The following is a 20691-nucleotide window of genomic DNA, read 5'->3' on the forward strand; positions in this document are numbered from 1 at the left end:
ACTCGACCTGTTGTAGAGTGCCCTCTGGTGGACAACAACACTCATAACATGTTTATAGGGTGCTTGGTCCGTTTTTTTTTTTTTTTAAATATTAATTTATCTGCCATCATGAATGCTGATACCGATGTAAAATGCCTAATATCAGCCCACCGGTAAATCGGTCAGGCTCTAGTTGTTAGCAGATATAAGGACATTTTTAAGTGTTTATATATGTACAATATTTTTTCCAGTGATGATATCTTCTCCTGTGCACACATATTTTCCATTATAACAACTGGGTTTTATTCCCTTGTCAATCATCGATACACCAACTTCACCTCACAGGACCCCACATTCGACTAATTTAGTTGCAGATGTGGCCAAAAATCTGTCAAGTGCAATGAAACACATTTTTATTAGGAGCGCCTAAATTAAGTGCTGGGGCACCAATGCAACTAGTATAAAAAGTCAATCTGGAGCCCGGCCTTAGGTGTACCCACAGGAGGAGTTTTAATTGTTACATAGGTAAGCACCTGCTAACATTTAATCTAGTATCGGGTGTGAAAAAACATTTATGAGATGCTTAAATGGCACTTAGGATTGTACATGCTAAATAGCCATCAAGTTAATTGTTACCAACATTTTCAGAACATAATTAAGTTATTAACTAGTAAGTCTTCCAGAAAAAGCATCATGTATCATGTATCACTGTGAAAAATGATGTGTGAATGCTTCTGAATGTATTCCCATAATATAATAGATAAATAATGTTTATGGAATGCACACTGACACTAATGTATACTAGCATTACTGCTGCTGCGTCTACTACTATATGAAGATGCATTCTTCATTAATAAGTTAAGAGGCACCAGCTGGCTTCTTGGATGGAAATCCATTTTGTAATTGGATACTACAAAAACACAATACAGTACAGAGGCAAAACAGATCAATGAATGACTTATACGTTTGAATGTTTTTAATACAACAAGCCTATTGGGACGTCTGTTAATCAATGGCTATAGTCTGGTGTAGAGCTGACTAAAGATTTTAGCGGTTAATATGCAAAGCTTGAATAATCTTTGGTCACAAAATCCTTGATAAATAGTGTTTTGTGTGTTTATTTGTTTTTTTTAGCATCAGTGAGACATTGTACATCAAACTGTCGAATTTTAATGGAGCACACTGCCTTATCTTTTACATTTAATTCAACATGTCACATTCTGTCCATAAGGAAAAGAATGAAAACAGTTTCTTTCATGTTAACACAAAAGCATATTATTTTATCATAGCCAAGAACTAAAACCAAACTAGCAAGCTACAGGGCAAACCATTACAAGCCCAGTGACATGGGATGCAGCTGTGACACATGTCATAAGTTATTGATGTCAATTTAAAATGACACTGGATCCAGCAAGTGTGTCCCACATGGCAAATATGTTTTCCATCTATTTGTTTCTTTTCACCTCTCAAGCGCTCATCTCTGCCTCACAGTGGTAGAAGCACCTATAGATGCAGGTCAAGGAACCGAGGAGACAACAAAGAAAAAGATAACTCTAGTCTGTGTTGAGTGTAGATTTTGGTAATCCTGTGTCATGTGAAATTATGCTCATATGACCTGATAAATGACTTAATTGTGTTTGGGTGTTTGCAGTTTTCTACTACTGGGATGTTGGTTCACTACCCAGAACTCCCAGCTTCATGTCAGAGCATCTTGGAAAAGATACTGAACCACAAATCGCTTCCAAAAAAATTCAAATCGTCAAAAGTTATACTTGACTTAAAATAAAGATAGCATGTGCGCTGATGCTTTGGGTTGATGGTGGACCTGAGCCACAACCAGAAGCATCGCGACTCAACAATCAACTACGTTTCTGTCATATTTTGCTGCTTTAAATCAACTTTGTCTGTTCACAAGATAACTCAGGGCACCTTTAATTGGGCTGTTTTGTCTTATAAATAAGTTGCCTCAGTTGCGATTATTAAGCAATTACTGTAGGAATAAGCAACTGAAATCACTTTTACTGGAAGTGGTGGGGCAGCGCAGTTTGACCTGGCTAAGGTGCTGGTGGTTGTACATTTTTTTTGCTGTTATGAAATTTATTTTTTTTGTAAAGAAATATTAGCAAATATTAATAATATTTAATTATTAAATGTTAATAATATTTCAATGGCTTGATATTTCAGAAGAGCTGTGTATGAACATTTGTTCAAAAATATGTTTTGTTTGTAAGAGCTGATGGATGAACTATTTTGCATAGAAGCTATACGTAGTTAAAGATATTGCTGTCTTTTTATACGCATTTAACCATGGGAAAATGGCAACAGAGAGCATGATTTACTGAATTAGGTATTGTTTTATAATCAACACCCATGGCTAGTGTTTAGCTCTGGTGTCTGAGCTGTGTGGCTTGTATGACCAGTTTAATAGTTCGCCCTAGCACTACATGTGTGACTGTTTGATATAAATGGCAGAACTTGTTTCCACATATTGCAGATTAGTGACTTTGGTCTGTTAGGAGGATGTCTGTGCTGTGTTCTAATCAAAAGCTTTATATTTGTTTGCCCTGTTGACCTAATACTCACCCATCTGCTTTTGCCTCTTTGATCTGGAACCATGCTGGTGAAAAAATCATTAGCTAAACGTGTCCGCCAGACAGCTCCAGACTTTTTTTCCCCCTCGTTTTCCTTCAGGGTCTTGGTGCAGCAGGATTCAGATGACAGTTCATGTAGCTCTCCGTTTTGTCAGCTCATTTCCCTCAGGTTTCCAACACAGGCTAACATTACCCTTAAAGGTGCCTCTAATGAGTATTTAGCAGGGGAAAAGGCAAGCTCCCTGACACCCTCTGTGTCTTAATTACATGACTGTGTCACTGTGGTGACAGTGGTGTGGGGACTGACAAAGTGTGTATTGCTCCACAGTCTAGGGGAGACCTCTAATGAGCTTGTTTTTCTGTCTGATTGCGTCTTTGTTGTCTTGAATCGTTTTGTGCTACTGGGACAGATTACACAATCAGAAAGCCCCAAACTGGTCTTATGTCGTCATGATTTACACAATAAAATGATGGCAGAATGTCGGCGAAAGGAACGTGTAGGACTATAATTGAGTTAGTTTAGTCATTGTAGCGATTTACATAATTGATATATTTTATTTATCTGAGTGTAAACATATAATTTAAATGTGTTGATTTATTGGACTGGATGATTACTTTACCGACAAACAAAATTGCACTGTTGGAGAATTGGGATTAATTTGGTGCTAGAGGCTATTTCAAACCCCCAAGTTAGTCCTCCCCTTTATCTCCACAAATAATTAATTTCGGTTGGTAATGGCCTGTCCTGGTGTTTGATGACCAGATCAAAGGTTGAGCGATACTCAATGGATATACAGCAAAAGCAAGCAGGTGTGTTTTTGTACCTACAATCCACTGACGCATCGGTTTGTTAAAAAACAACTCAAGTTTATTTCAAAATCAGTAAAAAAAAAAAAAAGTAGATAAATTCAAAAAGCAGTTGTAACTTTTGCAAAAATCTAATCAGATCTGAATGAGTTCTGTGTCTTTTGCGTTTTTTCATCAAAAACTGTCTGCACAGATGTAGGTGAGGAAAACAGACACCAAATAAAACAAAACAGTGAAATAATCTTTACATTCCATAAAAAAGCAACCCAGTGTAATGAATGCTATTTGCTATATTAACCCCTTATCATCCTCAGCGTAATGTATGCAATACTGTCTGAAAGGTCTTCCCGTTGCCTAGTGACTGTGATGTCACTCGAGTATTGACCCTTGAAGAAAATGGACCTTGACAAGACTCAACAGATGTATGGGCATAGGATACACCTCTCAGAGGAGCTGTTGTACAACATGCTCCCTTTGAAATGGGCTCTGGTATACAAAAGATTATATTGTGTATTTTAGGTGTGAGCCTGAATTCTTGGTACACATTTTGTATCTACAGTATGATGTAGTGTTGTGTCAGCTGTCCAGAGTGACACCTTTCTCAATACATTGGAAGCACACTAAATCTTAAAACTGTAAGACATTAACCAGTTAATTAAAAACACATAATTCTAATTGAAATAAAGCATAAAATTAAACATATTCAATATAGTGTCAGATAGCATACAAAGGAAAGACATTACACTTAAAAGGAGAGACACAATATGTTAAAGTGATCTTGTGAATTAAGCTGAGTCTTCATGTGATGAAGTACTCTTCTTGGAGTACTGTCTATCAGTAATGATTTTTTTATTATAGCTGTTTGGTTATTGATTTGTGATTGTTGATGCAATAAACTGACCACTGGATGCTGCTGGATTCAACTGTTTTAAACCAATATTAGTAATGATTATGACACGTTACAGCTGCATCACATGTCACTGGGCTTGTAATGGACAGTTCTGTATTGTTTTGTTGTCTCACATGCTAGCCTTTGAACTTGCTTTCTGAGTGGAATATCGAATGTATTGCCACCATATATATGATTAGCTGTTAACTGTTGCATATTTAACTTTTTTTTTTTTTTTTTAACTAAACAGTGATTCATTATTATAGAGAATCATTATTTGAATTTCATTGATTTTTTTTTTCAAATTACCCACAACAAACACCAAAAGATATTTAATATCTATCGGGGGCTAATACATCAGAAAAAAAACCAAACACATTTTTGAGACAAAACAACCAGTGAATTTTTGGCATTTATACTTTAGAAATGATTGTTTGATTACCAGAGTTGTTGTAGATTCATTTTATCTGTTATCGACTTTCCGAAATGGACCAATTGTTTATGCTCATAAACGTACAAGTCCACAAGAGTCAAGTTATACTCTTGTGGACTCTTATGTGTATATTTACAAGACTAATTACTGTGTTGTGCTTCCCGTGGGGAATTAATGTTGTACTGATGATACCTTGTTTCTTCCTGGCATGAGGGACAACGAAACAAAGCTGACAGCTAGTCTGTACCTCTGTGAGCGCAGTTTATTTTTACAGACTTTGGTTTAACTCGTGTTTATGGCGACTCTTTCAGGACCACTATACATTACCGTTAGTTCTCATGCAGTAGCCAATCCAAAAATAGATAGTGTACATACTTTGTAGTGGTGTCAGTGTTGTGATATACCCCTACCTGAATTTCATTGTTTATTAATTTAAACATTCAAATTCTGTTTGAGTTTTCAAATTTAGTCATTTATCAATATTGACTATCCACCTATAAACGGTATACAGAAGGTATATATATAATGTATATATGTGTGTGTGTATATACACACACACACACACACACACACACACACACACACACACACACACACACACACACACATATATATATATATATATATATATATATATATAAAATAGAAATATCTTACAAAATTGTGAATTTTTTGAATGGATGTGCAGAGTTGCAACAAAACAAGACAAGAAGCATGCTGTGTTTTGCTCTGAAGCACAATGAATGGGCCTCCAATGAGTGAAATCCCATTGGCTATAACGTTTGGCATTTTCGTGGTGCAACTCGGAAGCTGTGATGTTTATTGAAACTTTTGCAAACTTTACCTTCTTTTCCTTCCTTTCGATACATAGCTCTGTTGTCACCACAGGTCAGCTATAATGTAGGACATTGAGCAAGACTACACAGTAGTGCCTTCAGTGAGAGGCAGCTACTTCAAAGTACCAGATTTTAAATCAATTCAAACCTAACCCTTTATTTGTTTACATCACATATGAGTTAGTTGAGTTGATTAAACTCAAACGTTTTCATCTTAATTGGAAATAATAAATATTAAATAATATTATTATTTAGTAACAATGATGCTTTGCTGGTGGATTTTTACATCTTCCAGTCAGCTGGTGAGTCTGAAGTTGATTTCAGACACTGTGCACAGCTTAAAACATTAACCCCTTGGTGGCCCTTGAGGAGAGCTAATGGGTTACCATAAACATTGTGATTCATCCTCCACTGTCCATAAATATAAAAATCTTGCTGTTCACTAAAGTGTTGAATAGACTGACAAATTGGAAAACTGCCAAATGCCTCCACCATCCTTACATTAGTACCTATTGAAGCTTTTAACAGAATGCTCTTGGTAAAGCCTGCACTGCCACTGTTTACAAGATAATATGTAAAGTTGCAGGGAAACATGTGGCCTCATGAAAATAAAAAGCAGAAGCACAGCTCTTCAGGTAAGTGCATTATGCAATCTCCTCTATTTCTATGACCCTAAAATACATTTAGCAGGAAGCTTTGGACACACTGCAGTAAACTTCGACATCGATATAGACACTCTCGGGGAATAAATGCTCAAAGACAATCCTGAACTTTAGCACCCTCCTACTCTTTAATTAACGTATTAGGTAATTACACACATTCTTTTAGACTCACTATTCAAGAATGAATTTAATATTGGTGTCAGGTCTGTGCAGTAATATGATGATACCATTAATCATATTGAAACAACTGTGGCCTCAATAGGCTATTCATATTTAAATGTAGCAACAAGGGCTTAAAAGGCACATTGTGACCAGTTTAAGCCTTTCAAACAAATGGTTACCTGGGAGTCTGCTGACAAAGGGAACGAATAATAAAAGTTTGCATATTCCCACACATGCCGTCATTAACATAAAAGCTACCCTCGAGCACTTGATGCTGCACAGTGAGAGTGTTGGAAAATTAGGATCCTCACAAATTGCTACATAGAGTGTGAATTGAAGGCTGGGCCGAGCAGGGTGACAGGAGAAGGAGAGGACAAAGAGCTCTTACCATAGCTCACAAAACAAAATGAGATGAGTGTAATTATCTAGCAAGTGTATAATGTGTCTGCTTTAACTGTACTGAGTGGCTCAAACTGACTGTGTTTTAATCGGATATATCTCCTGATACTGATCGATTTCCATTTCCTCAGATCTCTTAACTCCATCGATTAAAATAATGCATTGATTACTGTACATAGTTCCACTCTGACTGTCTTTATCTGTTTGTTAATTTTCTTTGTTTGACAGATCAATGATTACTTAATAACTGGTGAGCAATCAACCTGTGAGATTACACTCTAATTCCAATGTTTGATCACTCATCGGAGTATGATTGCAGATGCAGATTTTTTAAGTGGGTGTGCCACTGGGATTTGTAGTCGCATAATCACGTATGAACTGTTGATTAAATTGGGGGCATGTTAATGCTTCAGAGTCCCCTGTCCTTACAGTCACATTGCTTAGATTTTATTACATGCCAATTAAGTAAATTTCACAATTTAAGAAAAAAATGACCTTTTAATATAGAGAACAAGAACATGAATTACAGCACGGCTACAGCAACTATAAACAAAAATAAATCCATAAACATAAACAGTAAATGGTATTAAAGCAGCTTAATGGAGCCTTAAAAACTGTTGATATTGGCAAACCCTGTGGTCAAAAAGCAGCATGACCACCTCTGCCCCCTGTGCGAAAGATCTTGCACTCTTGCATTTGTTTTGGAAATGAGGCGTATGAATATGGCGGAATCAAATTTTTTTTAATGCTATTTTTCTATTTTAAACATAGCTGTTTGCAGGATGCATATCTATGAGGTAATATATCTGTTTTAGATTTGTAATTAACATGACGATGGTGGAATGAATAAAACTCAGTGCAGTTCATACACCTACGTTACATGTGATGCTACAACTAACAGATTTGGTCGCTCAGTAAGAGACATTTTGTTGTTTAAGTTACAAACATTGATATTTTTTTTTATCTTTATAAGAAAAAAATCATAGCTTTGTACAAAAACCAACATAAATAAATACATTTTACGTTAAAAGTCAGCTGTTCTGCTGCTTCACAGTGGGACACCTCAATTCATCCTACTCTCTCCACCATTAAAAAACAGAACAAGAGGCATTAAGAGTAGTTATATAGAAAATATAGACAATCTTCTTGCTGGTGGTCTCATTTGGTATTAGTAATACCAAATGATACCAAATTTCTATTGGGTGAAGGAAAGGCAGTTTAAATAGGCAAATAATGAAAAAAATCAATGTCCTTGCTCTTGTGTCAGGTGCAGTGATGAGCGTGCATTGTAATGGAAATCATTTTTGAAAAATGTAAGGCAGTTTCTGCAAATTTAACCAACTGTGAGCCTTTGCCTTTCAACAGAAACAGGTCAATGTGTATGCCACTAATGGGCTTCATCCTCCCGTACCTGTGTAAATAATTCCTGCAAGATGCAAGAGCAGTGGTCATTGATTTAACGACTAGTTTTGACTCAATACACATAATCACTCTAGCTATCTTTCTTTCCACCTTTTCCTCTCGCTGCTCATGCATTGATGTACATGTGTCAGAATATGATTTTGAAGTCAATTTGTGCATGTTTTAGTGCGCTTGACGATGGTGGAATGAATAAAACTCCTTAGAGTGCTGTTCATACACCTAGGTTACATGTGATGCTACAACTAACAGATTTGGTCGCTCAGTAAGAGACATTTTGTTGTTTAAGTTACAAACATTGATATTTTTTATCTTTATAAGAAAAAAATCATAGCTTTGTACAAAGACCAACATAAATAAATACATTTTACATTAAAAGTCAGCTGTTCTGCTGCTTCACAGTGGGACACCTCAATTCATCCTACTCTCTCCACCATTAAAAAACAGAACAAGAGATGTTAAGAGTAGTTATATAGAAAATATAGACAATCTTCTTGCTGGTGGTCTCATTTGGTATTAGTAATACCAGATCAAAAGTAGATCAAGTTTCAATTTTAGATTGAGACCCAATAAAAAAAACAGCCAGATGACCCAAAAAATAATTGAATTACTTGAAAGAAAAAACAGAAGAAGTTGAGATATAGCTTGATATATTTTTTGTATTTGCTGGTGTTCATCGGCTAGCATATGTAAAGTAGAAATAAAAGAAAAACAAATTAAGAGTTTCTGTTTTTCTAATTACAAGCATGAACCATTTACCTATAATAATGACAGTATTAACCATGTCAGATATTTCTTTTGAGTGAATATCTGTATCAACTAATACATGCTGAATGTAAATTATATAACTGATAGTGGCTGTTAGATAACTGCTCAAAGAAAGAACAGTGGAAAAAGAAAGGATCATACACAAAAGACATACTTAGACTAATATTACATTGAAATACAAGCAATTCTGCATAAGGCAGACAGAGCCAAAGAGATCTGGTTTTCTTTCCTGTCCTATCATAGAAGAGTGTGAACAGGGAATTGAACTGCCTACACTAGAAGCGCATTTGTGACTTGTACATAAATTAAAAGACATTATGTCTTTTGGTCCGTGCGTGTGCTGTTATGTGCACATCTATTGAATTTAAGAGGTGATGTGAGAACAAGCCAGAAGCCTTCATAAAGAGCACTCACAGACACTAATCAAGGGGGAAAATGAAACACAAAAAAAAATCCGTAGCTAAATGTCAGATGGTGCTAATAAGGGGAGCTTTTTATCCTTTGTTGATCTGGTGTGTGCAGATATGTGTGTACTTGCAGAGGTGAGGAGATGTGTATTGGGTGAAGGAAAGGCAGTTTAAATAGGCAAATAATGAAAAAAAATCAATGTCCTTGCTCTTGTGTCAGGTGCATTGAAATGGAAATCATTTTTGAAAAATGTAAGGCAGTTTCTGCAAATTTAACCAACTGTGAGCCTTTGCCTTTCAACAGAAAAAGGTCAATGTGTATGCCGCTAATGGGCTTCATCCTCCCATACCTGTGTAAATAACTCCTGCAAGATGCAAGAGCAGTGGTCATTGATTTAACGACTAGTTTTGACTCCATACATATAATCACTCTAGCTATCTTTCTTTCCACCTTTTCCTCTCGCTGCTCATGCATCGATGTACATGTGTCAGAATATGATTTTGGAGTCAATTTGTGCATGTGCGCTTGAGCAAAGCTAGTGCTAACTACTGTGCCTGTGCTATACCAACTCTGAGCCTGCACTGCTTTTTCTATAAATTCTTGACAGTAGGAGGAGTCACGTTCATTTAAAGACCTCTAGAGATGTCCTATCCTCCCATCCAACACCAACACCACCACTGCCACCCACCACACACACCTACTGTACCTCTGGGGGAAGAGAGACGAAGAGAGAAAGCAGGGAGGGAGGGGTGGAGGGACAAAGAGAGAAGAAAAACAAATCAAGAGCCATAAGCTCCTTGAAATGAGCTTGTTGAGGTGTGAGAAACGGAGAGAGGGAAAGAAAAGATATGTACAACAAAGACAAGGGGGCGGAAAAGGACTTGCGAGAAATGCTTCAGCTCGGTGTCTGTAACGAGGAGCCGTGAGTTTGACAGTTCTCCACCAGCACTCAGCAGCAACTGGAGTCGGAAGACTACATTTCTTTTTCTCCCTTAACGAAACTGAAGCAGCACTGCAACTGAGAGGCTTTAAAAAAAGATTAAGAGGCGCAAGGGTGACCGGAGGGTGCCAAAGCGATGGAAGCTAACTCCAAGAAGCATCGATTTAGGAAGGGTCGGAGTGCCACCTTCAGTATTGACGGCTTCAACATCACCATCGGTAAGAATTTGCAGGGTAGGCAGAGCGGGGTGCTGCTTAAGCGTCTTTGCATGTGAGCTAGATGTACAAAAGTGTGTGTGACAGGAGCAGAATGCATGTGTGCATAAGGCAGAGCAATGAGGCAAAGGCACTGACACTGACATCGTTAAACGCATCACATTTCAGCCTCTCTGCACAACTCGCCACATTAGTCCATTCTACTGAAGTTGATGCTTGCCTCCGTAATGCAACTACACCATGGTAACAGGAGGGTTCAGAGTAAAGCAGTGTGCTGCTGACGTCACCTTGAATTCATTCTATTGTCTTGACAACCGGAGTGTTGATGAACTTATGTGCCACTTGTTTTTTGTTGCAGCGCTTGTGAAAACTCTCATGAGCGGGTGTTGAAACAGTGTTAGAAACAGGGCGATGCATATGTTCTGTGCGAGTGACTGTAGAGGAACCGTGTCCTCTACTGTAGTGGCAGTTTATGAGAAAATCTTGCTGTGTATTCAATAATGTTGATGTCCCAGGTGTGACTGGAAACAGAATGCGCTGTCTTGTTTGGCAATCAGAGTAAAACACAAGTTTGCTTAAAACTTTTACCGTGAAGCTGTCTTTGTTTACAAAAGAAAATATTTTGAAACATAGAGACTGATAGCATGAACATTTTGCTTTTGCTTTATTATTTTTAAATAACATAAGGTAGGGAAGTCTCTGTGCCCGTTATGCCAATCAGTGTTGTAACAGCAGGGGTTCTGCCACAGCTGACAGTAAACGCCTGCTGTGACATCACAGGGTCGAGAGCAGAAATACAACAAGCTTGTAAGTTTCAGCCCACAGATACAGAATGTCAATTCAATATTGAATTCCAATTATGCTCTCATGCTGGATGCGACAGGTCCGGAGACGTGTGAATAGACTCTTCATGTCTTCTGTTTTCCAGTCACATTATGGACTTTATTAAAGCTACATGAATCATATCTGTTTATGTTAAAAGTGGGTCAGGTGATTAGAGCTTGGCCCAAAAAAATGATTGAATTTTTCTTTCTAAAAAACACATTTTCTTTTTATACCTTAGCCCTCAGGTTGCTATAGCTAGCTTTAGCTTACATAGCTTGCATACAACTTTGTCTTGAGGTTCCACAACTTTATGGTCTACTGTCCAATTTGAGCTTTTTAGATTGCTCAGATGGCAAATCACTCACTGTGGCCGCACAGGATTGTAAACTCTCTGCTATCATTAAACACAGTTTTTTATTTAGATATACTCTTTGTTTTGGCTTGATCTACTTTCTTTTCAATCAATGAAAATGTCTTTGTGTGTGTGTGTGACTCGTGTCCATCTTGCACTGCACTTTGTCACAGTCAAATGTAATTTATTCAACAATTCAAATATCCATCTTATTCTTTGCCGCTGTGATGTATGGGCTTGACTTCTACTGCAGTAATTGGGGTTTTCCAAGAATAGGGAAACAGAATGCTAATCCTCGTTGTAAGGATGATTGGTACAGTCATTAATATCTAAAAATCTAGATTAGCTACTTTATTGTATACATTCTGCTCTTGAATTTATTGTCAAGTCAGGGACTTTACAGTTATAAAGTTAATGCAGCCAAAATCAACTTCTCTGTGTTTGTCTTGTCAGTTTTGCTAACTACTTGAAGCAGGCAATATTTATCATAGTGCACCACAGTTGTGAAGTTTCACCTAGGTTGAACTGTGTGCAGAGCTCAGCACTGTTATTTTTTCATAGTGTGAGACAGGAAGGATACTTGGTCTCTGGCACACAAACTGCCCACCCATCAAAGAGCACCTTCATAGATCTAGGTGATATGAATTTGGTGATAAGGAAGGGAAAGTTTCAGTGTTAAGGGCAGGTGGACATGAAAACAGGAAATCATTTCCAGATATAATTTGAAAAGCATTAAAAGCAGCACTAAAATATTTTATGATCCCACAGATTATAGACTTTGGATTTTCCACTTGCATGGACACATCCTGTTACCTGTAAAAAACTGCCTCGCTCACATGTGGCCCACAGCCCTACTGTCCACAAGCATGGCAGTTGTCATGGTAACCTACAAGTCTCACAATCAATTGCTCACTGGGCCTTGGTCTCAGTCTGCACAGCGTTTTGCCATTCACCTCCTCTGAAGCGTGACTCCTAAGCGCTGGTACCTCATTGCCTGGTTGGACACCTTGTCTTCCCTCCTCCATTAAACTCTGAGCCTCAGTTGCAGCTGGCAGCCTCTGCTGGGGTTCCCACTGTGGCGTTTTGTCGTGTGTTAGGCTTGTTAGCTTTATTCTGTTAATGTTGAAGTTAAAAAGCTCATGTGGAACAGATTTTGAATGTTAGTTGTTTGTTTTGTTACACATGTTGTATAATCTTTAAAGTCTTTGTAATCTTGTACTTGGTGCCACATTACTGAGGAAGATTGAATATCATTAAGTTGATGTCTGAATTTGTGTCCCTGTGATGATGAATATAGTTTAGGCTTGGTAACAATTCTGAACAAAGCAAGGTTTTTATATGAAGCAATTGGTGTATAAGCTGACAACCTCTTTCTTTCTTTCTTTAGTATATTTATTATCTTGTACAATAATTATTGGTCACATATATGCACACCACATGTGAACTATGAGTCTTTGGTGATAAGGCCCCATTGTGTTCTCCTCTCTGCTGGTGAGAACAGCAAAGAGGAGAACAGATTTAAAGTTTGACAGCAATGACATGATTGGTCGATTCAAATCTGGTAGGTTCAACTGAAGGGCTAAAACGGCCATAGTCAGCTGATTAAGAGGTGGCGAGAGAGATAATTGTGAATGACTGAGCACAGACATAATCTTCCTGATTGAATTTATGCTGGGCTTGATTGACAGTGACTGAATACACATTGATTTTTTATTTTTCTAATATTACAATATGATTTGATGTTGCTGTCTTGTCATGTCCTCATGCTGCTGCTCTGACCCTGTTTTGGCTAGGTCCCACTTGTAAAACAGATTTTAATCTCAATGTGATTTATAAGTTAAGTGAAGTTAAGATACGCATAAGTGGAAATTTGCCAACAAGCAGCAACACAAGGGCACAGTACTCCAAATACAGAAACCCAAAATAAACACAGGATAGTATATGTATGTATAGTTTATGTAACGATATATAACATAACATATCAGAGTGAACTTTGACACACACGTTGGCTGTACACACATTGTATAATAACTATAATTACAATGTGACAGTCTGACTTTGTCTCAAATGCCTCTTCCCTGAATGACTGAATGCATGTTTAACTTGTCAAAACATAGCAGTTAAAAAAATAACTGCTGTGAAATCAATTGATTAAGTTGAAATCATCAGTGCTTAGAGGAATGCCTGGATGAATAAACAGCTAAAAAGGGGGATAGAAGTGTTGAAGTTTGGATTCATGCAGACACATCAAAGGAAACTTGTTTCCATGGTGCAACCATAGCGCTGTTTCTTTGAGTCTCTTTATAGACATGTTGCAGCATTTCGAAAGCTTCTTTTTTTGTTGTTGCATCCGACATTTTTGGAAATTTGGCAACAAATTGGTGGAGTACACTATAAAAGTTTGTCTTTTTTGGTACTGTCTAAAGCAAGGAACGGAGAATATTTGACGTGGGTGGTGTAACAAACCATAAATCCTGAATTCTTGAGTTAATGTTTTTGGTTTCTAAACAAAAATGTGTTCAGTCAAATCTAAGTGGGCTCTATGGGACTAAAGCTCATTTACTGTGAACATTAAAAAAGGTTGTCAGTTGAGCACTAATAAACGATTTACCACGTGAAAAGAGCAGAGCCCCTGTCTTCACTCCAGTGGAGCAACAGATTTTAATGAATGTGTGTACAGACTACAGATACACCTTTTGGATAACAGTAGCATGTGGGCAGCAGTGAATACGACTGCAGTGTGAATGGAAAAACAACTGTGTCAACATCCAAGTTTATAGCACAGTCATATATAATGTAGTCCGCTCTGTAAACACTTACAGAGCGGAGGCGTCAGTGTCCTGAGCAAACTGATAGTTAATTGGCAGAATTTACTATGATGAATTTTGTTCAGCTATAATGTGATGGATGTAAACAATGCTTTGCAACATATAAAAACAATATATAAGATATAAACGTAGTTCAAACTCCTCTGGCTACCAGTCAACATAAAAAAATAGGTTTGCATTTATTATTACCCTTGGTGTTTTTGCCAGCCTCGCTTTGAAACCCTGACTTTGGCATCTAACCTTGCTCATCTTCCAAAAGTAACTGATGGTTTAATTTACTGTACATGGAAGAACTGTGGAAATCGAATTGTTGTTCCTAAATCAAACAATATTGCTTTAATTCATCATGGGAAGATGATGAATAGGCTATATGCTCCACCAGTCGGAGAGATTTGATAAGGCTTACAAACATACACATTAATTCTGACTACTCCACAGTAAAACTTGCATGCCCATGTCCTAACAAAGCATATCTTCCCATCAACATGGTTATCATAAGCCCCACCTCTACTGCGCAATTTAGCACCGCAAAATGTTCATTGTAAGACTAATATAATGAATGTGGAACTGCAGACTGAAGGATATAGAAAAGGACTGTAGCTAAAGCCTAACTGAAGGTCATCCTTATCTGCTCCTCAGCTGCCTGTAAAGGTTCATCTGTGAACACGAATGGAAAAATACAATCTCCACACAGAACACAAAAGAGTCCACATCACAAAGACAAAACTAGAAATGGAGCTAATAGAACATGAGTTGAAGGTGGGTGGGACACTGTGGAAGATTTTAATTATAGTAACAGTATAGTAATTTTGTCACTGAATTTCCAAGAATGAAGAATTCCTAGCATGAATAAAATTAAACAAATTAGTCTTTGAAGACAGCTGGGTTATTAGATTGTTTTGGGAAATTGTCAGACAGCTTTTTAATCTCATAGATCTGCAGGATGTGGTGGAAGGGTATTTTTCTTCTTTTTTATCATTCTCAAGGTTGCGTCACTCTCAGGGTCGACAAAGGCCGTAATAATGTCACATGACCCTTCTGGGATAAGCCTGAACATCCACAGGTTGTGGAACTAAGCTTTGAGCATACAGATGGTCATCTCAATCCTGGATTTAGTTGTACTGTGGGCCAGAATGAGGGTCAGAGTCTGGCATCAGTGAGGTCGGTCGGGGTGCTCTCTGTAACAGATTAGGAAACATTAAACTCCTATAATCCTTAAGAGCAACAGTTCAAACAATTCTGTTTGATCTGATACAAAGTGATTAACAGATTTTACTCATCCTGTTACTTTGTATGGCACCTTTCCACAGCAAGGCAATTAAGTGCGTACGACAAAATTATACATATACAAAAGGCGCATAAGGAAATATAAAGAAGATATAAATGTGATAGTGGGTGGATTTTGTAAATGCCTTACTGAAGATGTTTGAAATGTAGGGGTGGGCAATATATACAATATATCTTTATTGTGAAATGAGAGAATAGATTTTGGATATCGTTCTACCATAATATGGTATAATTGTATAAGTCTACTCGTGTCCACTTCATAAGCAAGTACATTTTTGAGTCTTATTCTCAACTTGTCAAATTTTGATGCTGAGTTTCACATCTAGTCAAATACTGATGCTTTGGGATTGTTGGTCAGGTTGACTGCCACCCCGAAGCATCAGTATCTGACAAGTTTGGAACAAGACCCAAAAACAGGTATAACAGTTTGGTAAGTTCAGAAAATTAAATTAAATTACTGATTATTATTTGTCCAGAGTACAAATATAATCCCTCCTGCTTTTGAGGGGATATAAAAATACCAAACCACCAAACCTTACCTTAATATTAGCAGCTGAAAGTGAGGGCAACATGTAATTGTTCTTCCATATGTCCAGAGACAATTATATCTGTTCTTGTTTAATTGGAGGAAATTGTCTTGCATCCACTGATTGATTTCTTAAATGCTTTTGCTAAATGCTTGTTTGGTTTGTGTCTGCATTATTATGGTTAGATGATTTATTGTTTTTTCATAATATTTTCTAGTGGGAGCATGTAGATGTTGAACGGTTGAGGCCTGACAATAGAGCCTTGGGAGGACTCCACATGTCTCATTTGCATGATTATTGATCAACACAAAGTAGTCCCTGTTCTTCGAATAAGTGTCAGACCAGTTTAACACTGTGCAAGAGGATCCAAGCCAGTTTTCTAGACTGTCAATAAAATGTTGATCAACTGTGTCATAGTGTCAACTATGTGAGATTTAATGAAAGCTTTTTCCTCTTAATGTGTTCAACAAAGCCATCAAAAAACATTACACTGTATTTAGGAGACCTGTTAGTGCCTTAGAATGAAGCTCAACATGATGAGTTCAGCTCAGCAGTATCATATTCATATTTTTTTGCCATATCACTCATAGCACTGGAAAGAATTTAGACACAAAATGCCAACTCCACCTCCACAAAACTGAAGTTGGGCTGGGCTGACACAATAGGTTGCTGGCCTAGAATAACCACAAAAATCAGTGTATTCAGTGTTATGAATAAAAACAAAATTATCTGAATTTGAGTTTTTCTTATAAGTGACTGGCATTGAATAATTGCAAAATAATGAAACACTCAAATTAATAATCCTCCTCTCACAAAAATGTAAAGGCCACTTAAATTATTTGAGCCTCAGTAGTGACTCAAACTTTTCAGTCATGAATAAACCATATGGTAAAAAAAATCTGAAAGGCAATTTAAAGAAAACTTAATTGGCATGATGTGAATAGGCGAGAAGTTTTGATGACTTCTTGGGTTAATAGATCATTTTTTAATTTAGTGAAAAAGGTTAATAATATTGACATTAAGTTCTGGTTGGTGGCCTGAAAGTCTGAGCAGTTACTTCAAAATACACTTCCCTTTCAGTTTAATCCTCGCTCTTTATGAAAGACCACCATAACACAAATTAACCCTCAGAGTTTCTGTCAGTGGAAAGCATTCATTGGTATTTGAACTTTCAGCCTTCACTTTTAATGTCTGAGTTTTATGGAGCCAGAATCTAGTGGCCAATAGGAAAATTGCAGTTAATGTGTATGACATGGTGAAATGTGGAGTGTAATCACACACATTTACAGCAGCAGTAAAAGCATGCACCTGTTCAGGCACCTGTTGTTGTACAATACTAAATATTAATCTGTAACTCTATACGAAATGTACTTTCTTTTACTTTTCAAATGCAATATATTACATATTACTAGTTACCTTTATTTTAAAGTAATATAGTTCATTACAGTATTATTGTCTGCGTAGAGTAAAAAATCTATTATTATACTACTTTTTAGTTACTTTCTAGGTACTTTAGTCAACAAAATATCCATATTACATCTAAAGAACAATGAGATGGCCGAATCTCTTTAAAGTCTGTTATATTATGAGATAGGAATTAATATTTTTTAATTTTGACAAGGTAAAAATATATTTTTATTTTATTTTTCTTCTTTCTTTTATTTCAGTCTGCAGAACAAGGAAATGCATGGGTAAATGCGCTCGGAGGATTAGGTTTCATCATGAGGCCTGCAAAATAGGGCTCATTTCAGTCGCACAGAGGCAAAGAACTTGTTGGCTTGGCTATATTAAACACAGACCGAGCCTTTATTAATATGGTCATTAATAAATGCTTCACTTCAGATGTTATGTGCTACGTGACAAAACTGTAGTAATATATCATAGCGTATCATTAGTAACAGGTTATATTACTCCTGTACTGCTAAAAGAAAAATATTATCATAACGCGTTGTTTTTGTAACGCGTAACCCAAACACTGGTCACCAGTGTGGTAAAAGAGAAAGCACAGTTGCTGCTCAGGGGTGCGCAATGTGGGTGTACAGTAGGTGCATCTGCCTTCTATTTCTGACAAACCTAAAAAATCTTCTGATGCTGTGTATTGACCAGATTAAGTGTAGGGTTCAACAAGTTGTTCATTTTGAGATGCCCTTTTCCACATTATATCACTCAGTTGCTATTTTTTGCTATACCTGTGTTCTGTTGAATTTGCTTAAAGTAATACAGTTTTGCCCTCAACATTGCCGTGACAGTGGATGTGAATATATTTTATTCTGTGTGAACTCTACATACTGTGTGCAGTGTTTAGTAGACAGGGATTCCAGCAGTGCAGCAGTCTCTGAAGTGACAGCAGCAATTACAGTACTTTCCCCGTCACTTAAATCACACTTGAAGGTAGTTCAAGGGTTTAACGCCATCGAAATTGACCTTCCTGATTCTGTCTGTATTGCACATTGGCTTTTTTCACGATCTTTTTTGTTTAATTTCATTAAAAAAACAAAACAAAACAAAAAGTAGACATAGAAACAGGCACGTGTAGAGTAGGGAGCTAAGGGGGATTTGGCAACTGCTGCTCTGTCCCTGATGTCCTCTTGTCAAGGTGTATCTTATTGTTTTTGTTTTTTGTTGTTCTGTTAAAGAGTTTTGCTAAATAGTCATCTGGTTGTTTTGCTGGTTTGCATAACAGAATAATATCCAATCAAATGTGTTCCATAGAGTTTACCTATCTCAGCCCTTTTAATTAGTCTTTTAATAGTAGAAGCTTTAGATTTGAGAAAAATATGCCCTAAATGTTCAAGAATTTAAAAGCATGGATTATCAAACAGCTTTTGCTCAATCTACAATTCTGCTATAAAGCAGCTTCAGGTATATCATTGTGTCAGCAATAGTTCACTTTGCAATTTACATATTTTTAACTGTGTCTCAATAGTTCACTTTGCAATTTACATTTATCTTTTATTATTTTTATGTTTATCCTAATTTATTGTATTTATCATGACCAGGATGTGCAAAGTCTAATTCAAATTAACAGCACAATATGTAGGATATGTCATTTATGTGTGTGTGCTCATGATCATAACTCAATGTTCATGATCTGAAGGGTAACACACATTGGGTTATGTGCAGGGAAGTTAGTAATAGATATCGGGAAATGAAGTAGTCAACACAGAGTGAGTGTGTGTTACAAAACAACATTTACAGATGAATATAAAGTCACTGATAACTGTGTACATAAGTGGCATCACCTGATTGTCTTCTCTTCCATCTGTCTTTTTCCAGTGGCAAATGAAGATGCAGAAAGCTCCACCAGACCACAAGCCAGTTTTGCACGTAAGTTAGGTTGCATGTTCACTCTGTGTTAGGCTTCCTTCGTTATAAGTCAATTTGCTAAATTAATTCCTTTAAATTCATTTCAAAATTAAAGCTGGGGTTTGTAATTCTGTTCAGAAGCATTTTTTATCATGTCTGTTTAAAATCTCTTAACATCCAGACAGCTATCAAAATATAAAACATTTCGGGTAAAAAAGTTTACAAAAAATCCATGGTGAATGGCAGCGACAGGGCTGTAATAACTTCATCCAATCCATTTTTAGTGGACCGAAGATATTGTAGAGACAGCCTACCTGTCCATCAGTCTGTCCTTTACTCGCCCACCATTCGCTGACTCCGCCCATCACTAATTGCACATGACCAGAGTCTGTGGCGGAGTGAGCTCATTGTTTTTGGACAAGAATGTCAGAGAAAGTACAGACACACTTTTCATTGCCAGCTGTACCTACAGCAGCTTGTACTGCCAAACAGAGCAAAATAAGAAAGATCGAACAGGAGAAGTCTGCAAACAAAGAGAAATTGGAAAGCTCAAGAGGTGAATCGAGAGTCAACATTGGAGTGACTGTTCAATGGTGGAGACAACTGATGAAGTTGATGGCCTGAAGATGGATGCCGTGGTAACTGTTTCTCCGTTGGACAGGTAATGAGCTGGTTTGTTTTGTGTGGGTGAAATGTATTATTACTCTGCATTATGTAATCAACTTAGCCTGTCATAGCTAGCTAGCTAGCTATGATATGCTATTGCCATATTAAACATATTTACATGTAACGTTACTGTTTACAGGCCTGCCAACGTTTACATGTACTTTGGATCTAATCCATATAGCAGTGTTCACACATGCACTGCTAACCCTGGGCTGTTTGGACAGTAGCCAGAAGAGCTGCATGTGAGGGCGGGACTAATTCTTGAGTGCTATAAATGTGAAAGGCCAAGTCAGAGGTCTTCTTCAGAGGTCAACTTCAGAGGTCATGGGGAGATTGCATATATCTGAGGATATAGTTTGCATTGTATTTGTGAGCAGATGACCTTAGATGGT

The 20691-nt window shown here is 37.2% G+C and overlaps 1 protein-coding gene across 4 annotated transcripts in view; it reads left to right on the top strand.

Annotated features, from left to right (window-relative positions):
- pde1cb (phosphodiesterase 1C, calmodulin-dependent b) overlaps positions 1 to 20691 on the top strand; it is a 99043-nt gene that overhangs the window by 4278 nt on the left and 74074 nt on the right. For 3 of the 4 annotated variants that reach the window (XM_037083293.1, XM_037083295.1, XM_037083294.1), the window contains one exon: positions 19604 to 19654. In XM_037083293.1, coding sequence (XP_036939188.1) covers positions 19604 to 19654 — 51 coding nt within the window. Of the gene's footprint in view, positions 1 to 10137; positions 10512 to 19603; positions 19655 to 20691 lie in introns of those variants that run through there. The other variant, XM_037083296.1, reaches the window with a different exon arrangement.

Source organism: Acanthopagrus latus, chromosome 21 (assembly GCF_904848185.1).
Source record: "Acanthopagrus latus isolate v.2019 chromosome 21, fAcaLat1.1, whole genome shotgun sequence".
NCBI classification, from domain to species: Eukaryota; Metazoa; Chordata; class Actinopteri; order Spariformes; family Sparidae; genus Acanthopagrus; species Acanthopagrus latus.